The following is a 12,786-nucleotide window of genomic DNA, read 5'->3' as shown; positions in this document are numbered from 1 at the left end:
TATCTGATGAGATTAAGTGCCATAAAGAAGCAACTCTGGATTTGGAGATCTAACCTCGAATTTTCAATAATAGATTACATTGTTGGGATAAATTTAAAAATATTCTTTATTTCATTGAATATTTCATTGTATGATTTTTGTTCCATTGTTGAAATCTAAGGAAGAAGGATTCTGTTTAATATATGTGTACTTCACATAACGAATAAGAAAATGAAGTTACAGAGCCGTGAAAGTTAAACGATATATGAACCGACAATTATATGTTTAATATCGTTATTGATTTGAATCTATTAAGTTAATTCATAAATGTGAAAGAAGAGGCAGGTATAATCTATTAAATTAATACAACTGTAATGTCTCATAATTTCATGCTTAAAATATTTTATAGGGAGAACCGTCAGTACGAAGTTCTGTATAAAAGATTTAATTGAAATAAATTAAATCTTTAATTAGCGTTCCCTTCAAATCATCTAGCATTAAAATAAAATTCTTAATATTTTTACATCCATCACATGCTAAATTTCTTTAATGCATTTTTTTATTTCGAAATAATTCTTGGCACAACAAAAATACATTACAACAAACAAAAAAGATTTTTACTATTATTTCATACCTATACTTCATGAGTTTAAAGTTGTCCCAAAATTAACGCAAGATTTGAATTTGCCACTATTCGTGCAGTAAAGTGGTGGCAAGCCTATTAAAAAACTATTTCACAGTTGACAATTTAGGGTTAGTAAAAATGAAGCGTTACGCGATGGAACAACATGTTTTTATTGTTGAACCATAATTCAAAAATAATGAAAGTCTGGTCGCCATAGTTCGAAAATTCGAGAAATGGCCCCATCGATCGTGTGATTTAACACCATTGGATTTCTTTTTATGAGGTTATTTGAAGTCAATGCCAACAAGTCCATAAACACACTTGCATTGAAGGAGGAAATTCAACAATGTATCAACTAAATTCAGTCACATTTAAACCAAATGGTCATGGAAAATTTCGACAAAAGAGTATGTGCCAGCAAAGCCGTGGAGGCCATTTGCCCTATATGCCATTCCATGCATAACTCTATCCTGTGTACTTTACGATTCCATAAAAATATAACTTAAAAAAACAGCATTTTTTAAAAATTTAAATCAAATCTTGCGGTAACACGTTGTTTTATCGTGTAACCCTCCATTTTTACTAACCCTAACCTATCAGCTGTCAAATGGTTTTTTTAATATGGTTGTCAACACTTTACAGCACGAATGGTGGCAAATTCAAATCTTGCATTAATTTTGGGACACCCTTTAGAAAGGCAGGTATAAACTGCAACTTCAAATAGTATTTATATAAAAATCTGAACACTTCAGATATCTTTATACTAATCCAACTATTTTGTAACACAAAATGCAAGTTTGAAATTACTTTCAACACAAACCAGTCAATCAGATAATAAAATAATTGTTGCAATTCGTGGTTTTTTCAACAGATTTTGATCAGATAAATTCTCAACAAGAAAATAAATATTTCCTTAACATTATTTTAGAGAGGATATTCAAAAGAAATGATAATCATTAAAAATTGGGGTTTTCTATCGTTAGTATGCAGATCTTCTAAAACATGTATATCGCAATAACTTAAAAAAAAAAAAACAGAGTATGCATATGAAAAAGAGAATTAATATTCACGGAAAGTAATGATAATTTAAGATATTCAAGATGAAAACTTTTGAAAAAATGAAAGCATACCATATTAAATAAAGGAAAATTGTATTGTCTCCTCAAGGTCTAACATTTCTCCATTGTCTTAAATTCTCTTCACACTTTCTATTGATAAGTGATCTTCTGCTATTATTACCCAATGAAACAGACACAATTTAAGCATTTTGTTTCTGCACCTTAACTTGAACACAATAGTGCACCACTTTTCTCTCAAGAGTTCCAACTTGTTTAAAGCAGCGTAAGTTATTTCAGCCTTATATAATTAAATTTTAAAATTAAAAACTATGATATTTTTTAGATTTGGCAAGTAATTTTTTTTTACAAGAACATATGCTCTATCATTTTATCATTGTTCTCATGTTATTAAAAAAATACATAATTTAAATGAATTTGTTGATCGTAACTATTTGTTGTGAAAATAAAACTATATTTATAAATGTTGGAGCATAACTTTATATTTTGCTGACTAGTATAAATTCTAAATTGACAAAATGATAACATATAAAATGTTAAACGAAGAAGTATTGACCGTAATCATATGCTTTTAGGAGAAATTATTTCTAAATATTCCTACAAGAAATCTTTTTTACGAAATTCATATTTTTCAATTATTAGAAATTAATCCATTCAATGACATTGTTTGGAATTTGTATTGTTTTCCAAAGAAATGACTTATTAATCTTGATTGAATTATATAATTTATCTTATTATTAATTTATTTTTATAAACTAGACATTCTGAATTGGAAATAATATAAATAATTTATTTTTGAGAAAAAGTTAATTCAAATATATGTAAGAAATTTTTTCATTTACCTTACTTCAAAAGTTTTTTTAAGAATTTTTCAAAGAGTCATAAAAGTTACAAAGAGTTAAACATAAAATTGTGCTTTCTCAAATTGTCAGCTGACCAGTTCATTAATAAATTTTACAAATGAGTATAAGTCGTTTGCAATATTATTGTTTTTTAATTACATAAATATAAAATATGCACTCATGAAAAATGCTTATGACGTGCATTACAATGGTAAAATGCATCAAATATAATTTTTCAATGAAAAGAAAATTTAATCATAATCACCTTAGATTACATATCAGATGCGAAAAATGTTTATCAACAATTGTACTATAAATAATATTTTAAAAATTCTATTTTAGTACATCATAACTGAGCCAGTTTTGCTTAATTGGCTTATAAAAAACATAAATTATATTTTTTAATTTATCTTCATTTTGGGATCGTTTTATTTCCCGGCTTTAAAACTACACATTTTAAAATTTTAAACAAACACATTCTAAATATATATGTGTATTTAAATATAGGTATCAAGACAGAAATAAGTCATCTATGAGCATTCAGTGTGAAATGAACACTGTCTTTTTCAGCTGCTTTAATTAATTTATGCAATTATCAAAGTGCTTAGTTAAATTTTATCATAAAAAGATTTATATAAATATCATAAAAAGATTTTTTTCGTAATCTTACTGAAAGATTACTTGGTATAAATTCAAATAGAAAAGGTAGATTATCTAATTTATTGATGTTAAATAATAATTTATCTTCACAGTGTTAAAAACTAATGATGAATTTGTAAGTTAAAGAACCTTATGAATATTTCGCAGTATTCATAGAATTTTAGCACGCCACCATATATTTATATATACATACAAGACCACATATACTGTATATATAATATAGGGTCCGTTTTTGTATTTTGTAGTCGATCATATAATATACTATAGTTTTGAAGATAATACCACCAAATGTGGTCACATTATTAAAACTACAAATCTGTATTTCTGGTTCTAATCGAGCCAAAGAATAATAAAAATGGATACTTAATTTCTTTATTATGTAATAAGGAAATATAAAAGTCACCAAATATATTCATATATAAAATTATAAGGTGATAAATTCTCGCTGTTTTTATTTTGTTTTATTTAGAATTTTTCTGATAAAATTCTAAAATTAATATTTTTCAAATGGTTGCGAGAATAATTGTACTTAAATTTTCTTTTGTCTGTAGCAAAATAAAATAGTTTCTCATATTTTCATATGAAAATTTTTTATAGGAAGAGAGTTACTATTCGCTACTAATAGTTACTATTCAAAGGAGCAAGATGACTGAATCATGGGAATCAGATCTAGCAGCAACCGAGAAAGAAGCTCTTGATCAAGTAATCTCATTTATATATTCAGCTGTGAAAGCTGAAAATTTAATTGATATTATATAATCAGTATAAAAATTTTATATGGATTTTCTTTTTAAATTTCTAAACAATATCTTCAAAGTTTCATTTAATCAATTAATTAAACTTCTTTCAGCTGAAAGAGAGACTATCTGCTGACATGATCAAACAACTGCACGATGATACGTATCATATATATATGTTTCTGAAAGGTAAGAATCATTTTCACTTCATGAATCATTTTTTACCATATTATAATCTAGCCTTTTTCGGCAACTATCTGGATATCTGAGACTAGTAATTTAACTGCTACACATAATTTGAAATTCACTTCTCTCAATAAAACACTTTTGATTTTTAAATTTTAAGAGACATTCAAGCTCTGTTACTTATCCCCTCCGTTTTGTTTTGTTTATAAACATTTCTAATAGAGTTAACATTTCCTGTAACGTAACTAACCGTTTTATTTAACATTCAATTACATATAGCCTAATGTGGCACTTTCACGTTTTTATATAAAATCTATAGTTGGTCCCAAAATTTAAATAGTTTGGCGCAATTTATATAATATTGTATGATATCGTTTTTACAGCATTAGCTGTACTGAGATATATTAATAAAAAAGTAACGAATAACAAGTATATATGTTAGTATATCGAAAATATTATTTAACCTTTTAAAGATTTTCTCATAGATTTAGTTCAAAATTTCATAAAGTGAAAGGAGGAGAGAAGATTTCAATATGACATTACAAAAAATATTAATAAATGTAAATAGGATTTAAATTCCTAAATTTTGCATAATAAAGAAAAAATTTGAAATTTAATATGAAACAGCCGATGAAGCAATGAAAATTATTCCAATTTCATTGCAAAAGGAAAAATTAACATTGAAAATTCCATTAAAAATGTAATCAGAAATCACTAAAATTCAGGAAAAAATGCATAGTAATTTAATTGGTATGATTTAAAAAAATTGAGTTTTAAAATGACCAAACAATTCTTTTGTAGATAATTGACTAAAGAGATTACAACTAGTTTAATTTAGAATTCTAATCAAAATTTCATAATAAAAATCACTGAGAGGTGTACATTATCACCCTTAAAGCACATTTGCGTGCTAATTTGTGTTTATGTCAATCAGTCAGGTCAGTAGAGCACCAACAAGTATATTATTCCTTCATTCTTTGTAAAGATCATTCACTTGTTCCTTTTATTAGTATTTAATTATTCCAATTTATAATACGTCAATGAATGAAATGCAACAATGCATTGTCTAAATTTAGGTTCACTTTTTTTGTAGATCAAAAGCATATCTATGGTATCTTAATATATTCCCAAATATATTTCTATGCGGCAAATCTATTGTTTCACAATCAATCCTTTAATTTTAAACGGTTTCTTCCTCTCTTTCTTATCAGATAATTGTTCCCAAAGTTATCATCGGAAACATCAAAATTGCGAAATCAAAAGAAAGTCTTGTCGACAAATTGTTTGAGTAAAAGGAAATTTTTTGACGAATTATATTTAACCATTAAGTGCATGGTTGACTGGCTAAAGAAACAGGCGCATTCATTATGAATTGCACATTCTAAGTGAATTTTTTATACGGAATCATAAAAAGTTCAAGAGAAACCATTCTTTGTTATTCTATTTAAGAATTTTTAAAAAAAAATAGAAATATCAATTTCTAACGAAAGGGACAGGTAATTTTTGAATGGAGAATCACTGTTTACATAGAAGTCCGCTTTATATTCTTTTCCTATAAAGTTTTTCTCGAGTTTAAACATGTAAAAATCATAAAAATTTGTTTTAAAAATTATATGCAGCATACAGTTATTTGGATGGGGAATTAAATTAGTTGTTGAAAATTAGCAATAACATTTTTTAAATATCATTGCTGTAATTTCAAAATATTGCAACTCAAATTTGTCAAAACATTTTTTTAATACAAAGTATTTATGGAACAGTCAAATCTTTTCTCAAATTTTTAAATACAATATTTAAATTATAAGCGGTTTTAATTCCATATTAAACTTTAATACACTTTGCTGTGAGTAATATATGGAATGCGTCACTTTAATGTAACAGCTGCGATATATGTTGTTCGAATTAACGTGGTTTATTTTCGGGTAAAAAATTTCTAATTTTAGTCATTCTACAATTTTGTTCAACCATTTGAACCCGACATTTGTATGATTAATATTTAAAATCCTATGTAAAAAAGGCTTATTTTATGATAATTCATATAAAAGGATTATCGTAAAAGAATCCAAGATTTATTTACCCAATAGAGAATGAAATCAACTCTGGTGTGCATATGCTTATTAGTGCCAAAAGGGTTAATATAAGCAGCATTTATCATGGCTTTCATTGCCCTTTTCAAGTGTTACGAAAGGAAAGAAAATTTATAATTACATCTAAAAAAAATTTTTTTTTTCTGAAAATAAATTTTTTTGTCCTCTACAATACCCGAGATATCTTACACAGTTTTCTTTTGGTAATGGTATTTTGTTTGTAAAAATCTTTCTTATGAAGTTAAAATAATATGACTAGCATTTTCATGATATTTTTTTTTACAAATAACACAAAAAGTTACGTATTAAATACAAACTATTTATATAAAATTATCACGACCTCCCTATATCCAAGGTCCAAAAACCGATGGCGGGGTGGTCGGCTGTACGCAAGAAGAAGAAGTCCATAGCGTATATGCGAGTATGGTCTCCTTATATGTTTAAATGACACTGTGAACATTCTTATGACATTATGTACTAAAATATTTTCTAATTAAAAAAATAATAAAAATTTTCTTACAAAAAATAACTCAATTAATATAAATCTTTGTTTGTAGAGAGGACACTCAAGCTTCCCGCATGTAAAACAGTTCTTATTAGTTAGCCAGATTTTAATTTATCAATCACGTTTAATTTTTTAACACTTTGTCTTTAACAATGTATGACTTAGCGGTAGAACGCCCCTGCCTTAATGTCTTTGATATTTTAAGAAAAAAAAGTATTCCAGAAAAAAAAATTTAACCAAGTTTACTATTTCGTTTGAAATACATTATACTTTTTACTTTTATTTTTTTCTTTCATCAGTTTCCAGATGCAGGTGGTCCGTTGTTTATCAGATATTTAAATTGTATGTCAGCTGGTGTTTGTTTGTCTGCCGGTATTTAATAGCTTTGACTTTATTCATGATGTTCGCAGCTCAAACTTAGTACAAATATATTTTGAAGGATGGGAATGTGCACATCAAAGCAACATTTTTCATGTTTTCAATTAATTAAAAATTAACCTGGATTTTGTTATTTTTGAATGATTGGCGAAAATATTACAGAACAAAAAGAATGTTTGAATCTTTTTAAAACTTAAAAAATTATCTTTTTTTATACCAATTTAATTGCCGAATATTTTAAATTTATTTTTCAATATATTTATGCAAAATTTGTATTAATAGTTTTCATTTCTAAAATGAAATTCAAACTTTTTTCACTTATTTAATATTGATTGCCTTTAATTGCAAATAAATCTAGTGTATACAAATTAAAAGATTTTTTGGCATCAAACTGTGATTGACATTAAAGTTGTATTATTTTAACAATTTTATACCTTTCTGTTTATTCCTAATGGAGTCTAATCTTATGACATCATAATGTCATTAAAAATGCAATACGCCTTGTGAGTGCATGTCGCCTTTTGAGGTACGGTAACTTAATTTTCATATTTTTTTATACAAACATGGTATGTCGGATGATTGTAATTGATATTAATTTAATATTTATCAATCCGACTAATGATCACACTTATTGATTTCAACCTTTAATGATGGTAATGTGTTATCAAACCCTTATAAAAAAAAGAGAAAATGAAGTTATAGCACCGTTTAAGGCAACTCTCTCTCATTATTATAATCAGTTTAAGACAACGTGCAACAGATAATATAGACAGTCCTGATTCTCACACTATTTTCAAATATGAATAAAGTAAAAAACCCTCATGAACTGTTGAACAGAGCAGGTGTAAGGTAACTAAAATCGGACTGCTTAATTTCAATATAAGTTAGTAAAATACATTCCTGAAGAAATGTAAACATTACTTTATGCGTAAAAGAATTAAAATAAAAAGAAGCAATATTGTGCTGAATTAGCTGGTCTAGCTAATATACAGCCTATAACTAATCATACTTAAATGCTCTTTTCTTCTCTTCTCTTTTTTTTAGATAGTAATTTTGACGTCGACCAAGCTGAAAATGTGCTAATTGAGGTAACTTTAGTAAATTTTCACTCTAATAATTCTCATCTATGGTTTTTTTATCATGCCAAATATTTTTCTAATTAATATTGATTGATTTAATTTCTATTATCTGTATTAAATACATTTGATTTTCAATTAAATTCCTTCATTCTGAAGCATGTATACATAACAATGTAGATATTTCATTCTGCAAACTACAAAGTTTTGCCTTATTAAGAATATGATTTTTTTGTACAAAATGATTTCAAAATCTTTCATGTGTATCAAGGAAAGTTGAACAGAAGAAAGCTATCCCTCCTGATTACAATATTGAAATTTTTGTTTACTATCAAGACATGTGGATTGGAGATTTTGATCTGAATTAAATATCTTATACATTTTGGAAAATACATATTTAATATGATAAATACTATTTAATTTTTATCATGATTGTTTTGTTTTTTTCAAATTAAACACATGAAGGACTTTATTTCTAATTAATTTTTTACTCAAATACCAAATCAAACTGTGCACTTTTTGAAATGAGAGATTGCTTTTTGACTTAGTATCTGTTTATCACATTAGCGCCGTAATATAACTTTAAATATATAAATATTTTCACCAATAACGTTTATTATCTAAAGTTCTTACAGTATTATATTTATAATTGTCATATCCTCAGAAATTTGAATTTAAATTCATGAATTAAAAATAATATTCTAAGAAATTCAGTGCATTCGAAATACAATCAAGCAAATTGATTTTTTATAAGATATTTTTTTTATAATTTCGTTCTCTCGATTTCTTCGAATTTTAATTATTTCTGATAATTTAAGAAAACCTCTTCTGAAGCGATAAAATTTTACAAACATTTTTGAAACCAAATTATTTCATTGATTTTTTTTTCCTAGAAGAATAACAATATCAAAAAAATTAGGACTAATCAAAGTATTTCTTCGCCTTTTATCAATCCGGAAAATGTTTGGAAAAAACTCTTGTAATTCCTGCGGCATCTATCAAATATAGTTTGTAAGCGAATATATAAAGCGTAGAAAATGTGCTCTTCAGTGAATCATCGGTGTAGCATGAAAATGAGTGAAACTCGTGAAAAAACTTCATATATTCTGAAATTTCTTTGGAGGAAAACAAACAAATGCAACCTTGGTAAATTTTAAGACAGCAATTAATGTGATATATTATCATTGAATATATACCTGAATCGATTAAAATGTTTTCATTCTGGAATATTTCATTTTATTCATGTTTCATGACCCCCCCCCCCCCACACACACATAGGGGTATCTCAGAATTGAGGATGAAAGGCTTCCGGTATAATGGTTGGTATTCTCTATCCTGGTGGGAACAGAAATGATGGGTGTCGACTACCTCCTATAGATGAGTTGCCTCCTCTATGATGTTTCCCACGGGAAGGGTTGTATCGTGGCCGGTGATGGCCCATAGGACTCAACCGTAATTCTCGCTTGCTGTCGTGGTGGTCTGGTCAATCAGATTTAATTCGAATTAGCCTTAATTAGGCGGGGTGGACTAGCCAGCGAGATTATTCCTGCTTCACGAATAATTTGAGCTTTCTAAATATGTCAAAGAAAATGAAATTTTTATTTCAAACGCTGGTGCCTTCTTTCTGGTTTCTGTCATAAACAGAGATAAATTTAATTATTGTTTTCTCGAACCATTAATGTTTAAATTTCCTCACTAAATTCATATTCTAATCAATGTCTATATCCTATATTATACCTTTATCTGTTTTGCATTTGAATAGGCACTGAAATGGAGAAAAAAATTAAATGTTGATGCTATTGGAAGTTTTGACCCACCAGAGGTAAGAATAATAATTTCATTCAAATTAATAGGACAATCATGTGTTTATTTCATAATTTATTAAAAAAATTTTAATCGCTTGTATATTACATTGAACATAATAATGTAATGTAAATTAAAGACAAAAATAAAACTTTCTTCAAAATAAGTGTATTTTTAGACGACTATTTAATCATTTAATATCTTCATCTTATTGTCACATTGTTGTGTTCTGGATGTTTCACAATAACTTAGTAATTAATATAACTTTATTAAGTTAATAATTGGAGTATTCTAATCGGTTTAGAATTCTTAATTCATTTCGTTAAATCTATGTTTTTCCTCATTGCATAGTGACATTTAGAGAAAAAGTTTCGCATCACTAATTGTTTTATATAAGACTGTTATATATAAAGCAAATTAAATTGTGGAAATAGAAACTTTTTTTTGTATAAATAACCAAAACTACTAGCTATACGATAGTAATTTCAGTGATAGTAATTCATTAATTATTTTTTATATAATCACTACAAAAAGTCTAAATCAGAAAACTAATAGAAAAAAAGTAGTATTAATTCATTTAAAGTCTTAATATTATGATATTCCTGATATCAATATCCACTTAAATTAAATGAGAACTTCTATCAAATTAAGACTACATCTGTTTTTTAAAAAAATTAAGGGCTTAGGGTTTTTTTTTTATATTATTCACATAATTGGCCCATGTTTGTTAAAGAAAAAAGTTGAAAAAATTTTGTAAAAAAAAACATAGTACCTAACACTTATACAAAACAAAAGACCTGCATATTTTGAGGTAATAACATTTAATAACATACAAGTAAAGTTTGACTAAGATTATATGTATTTTCAAATCATAAAATTTCCTGATTGTAAAATAAAACAAATAATAAATGTGTTATAATGATATTTTATCGCTCTACAATTGCCCGATTACAATTTATTCTAATACGAAAGCTATCAATCGAAACCAATCAAAATCACATAAACGCCACTAAGCGATTTCTAATTGGTTCAATAGTTCATATAAATACAGTTCGAAATTAAATGATGATATCTTTATTAAAATTGGTATTCCAAAGTTTAAAGTCATTTCTGAAAGTCATTGTGAGAGTTTAAAGTCATTTCTTCTTCTTCTTTCTTTTTTATTCATGTAAAATTTTATTTTCTTTCAAAACTCAAAAGACAAGGAAGGTTAAATTTTTGTAATAAACTCTCTGCAAATATCCTCATAGTAGAAAGACAAATTGCAATGTAATTATATGGTTAGATGAATTACAGTATAATAGCATGGGGAGATAAAATACAATGTAATAGTATGGTTGCAAGAATCACAATGAAATAACATGTTGCAATATTTATCCTTGATCACAATAATAATAATTATGAAGGCTACTGGGTCAACATTAAATGAAATGCGAATTTTATATTTCAGCTTAATTTAATGTTAAATTCTTTTTCCATGTTTTCCCTGAAAAAATTTCCTTTTATGCTTCGATGTTTCCCGAACAGTCAATCCTTTATCAAAATTCGACTATTTAAAATATTCCACATTTCGAAATCAATTATCTTCGTTTCACTTCCCTTTTCATTTCATACCATATCCTTGTCTTATATTTCCCGAATGAAAATGAATGAGGTTATAAGATTTTAAAGTCATTCTCTATTCACCCGATTTGTGGTATTTCCGAAAACTTAGTATAAATATTCTTTTTATTATTTTTTTTATTTTCAATAAAACTACCATTCAACAGTTTCTTCATAAATCAGCCAAGCGGTCTGAAATACGAAATTCTGTTATTTTGCATATTATATGTGTTGTGGAATAAGAAACTGCAGAAATTGCAAAAATATTTTATCCAAGAGTGTTTCCATATTCGTTAAATTCAAGGTTTCCTTTAGTTTGCTGCAGAAATACAACTGCTATTCTATTCACTTCTCAAACTTTTATTTCCAATAGTCGCCTTTGATAACCAACTGGATGGCTAGGAATATTGGCTAGGTATTTAATTTAAATTAAATCTCTGACATAAATCCATGTACATGATTCCGTCAAATTGTTAATCCCTTAAACCATAATATTTTGACGGGGTTTTTTTTATTCTGTTCATTGTGTGCATGAGCTTTCTTAGTCGATACTAATCCCATGATATCACATCACTATTAAAAATACAATCGTCCTGTATATCTCCATTTTAACTTTTAAGATATTCAAATTCACTTTTAATTTGTCTTGTGAATTACATTATATTATATAGAATCCTCCTTTCTTAGTTTTCAATAACGGCAGAAAATTCTGCAATTAAATATTTGATGAAATAATGAGATCGGTTTGAGTTTCAAATAAATAATATAATGTATAGTTCAAATTTCTTAAAAAGTATTTTTGAAAAATTACTAAACACAGGAAAAATTTCTACAACTATCAAATTGTTATCATTGAAAAGAATTTTTTAGATCATTGTAAAAACTATTTTTGTGAAATACAATTTTTGGAAATTATCGCAAAAAAAATATCTCAGATTCAGCTTAAATTTAATTCATCAAAACTTATTAAAAAAATCTCTCCAAGGTGCACTTTTCTATCTTTCAAAGTATATATGCGTAAAATTTTGAAACTCTAAGGATCAGATTCGTAGATCGTCAACACACATTTTTCTTTATTAGTAGTAGAGATTAATAATCAGTCAATGTTAGCACTTATAAATTTTCACATATGAACATCGTTTTTAGAAATTCAAATATCAAATATATATATATATATATTCAAATACAAATATATATATATTTAAAAAAAGCTTTCAATCGCGAGTTTTT

At 26.6% G+C, this 12,786-nt stretch overlaps 1 protein-coding gene across 1 annotated transcript in view; it reads left to right on the top strand.

Annotated features, from left to right (window-relative positions):
* Positions 1-1,790: 1,790 nt before the first annotated feature.
* LOC129959722 (retinal-binding protein-like) overlaps positions 1,791-12,786 on the top strand; it is a 30,688-nt gene continuing 19,692 nt past the window's right edge. The window contains exons 1-5 of the mRNA XM_056072613.1: positions 1,791-1,945; positions 3,780-3,884; positions 4,033-4,108; positions 8,120-8,163; positions 9,914-9,973. Coding sequence (XP_055928588.1) covers positions 3,828-3,884; positions 4,033-4,108; positions 8,120-8,163; positions 9,914-9,973 — 237 coding nt within the window. The 5' untranslated portion in view covers positions 1,791-1,945; positions 3,780-3,827. The remainder of the gene's footprint in view (positions 1,946-3,779; positions 3,885-4,032; positions 4,109-8,119; positions 8,164-9,913; positions 9,974-12,786) is intronic.

This window comes from Argiope bruennichi, chromosome 2, assembly GCF_947563725.1.
Source record: "Argiope bruennichi chromosome 2, qqArgBrue1.1, whole genome shotgun sequence".
Classification (NCBI taxonomy): Eukaryota; Metazoa; Arthropoda; class Arachnida; order Araneae; family Araneidae; genus Argiope; species Argiope bruennichi.
Note: the sequence above shows the minus strand (reverse complement) of the source record. Positions and strands in the feature narration are given on the sequence as shown.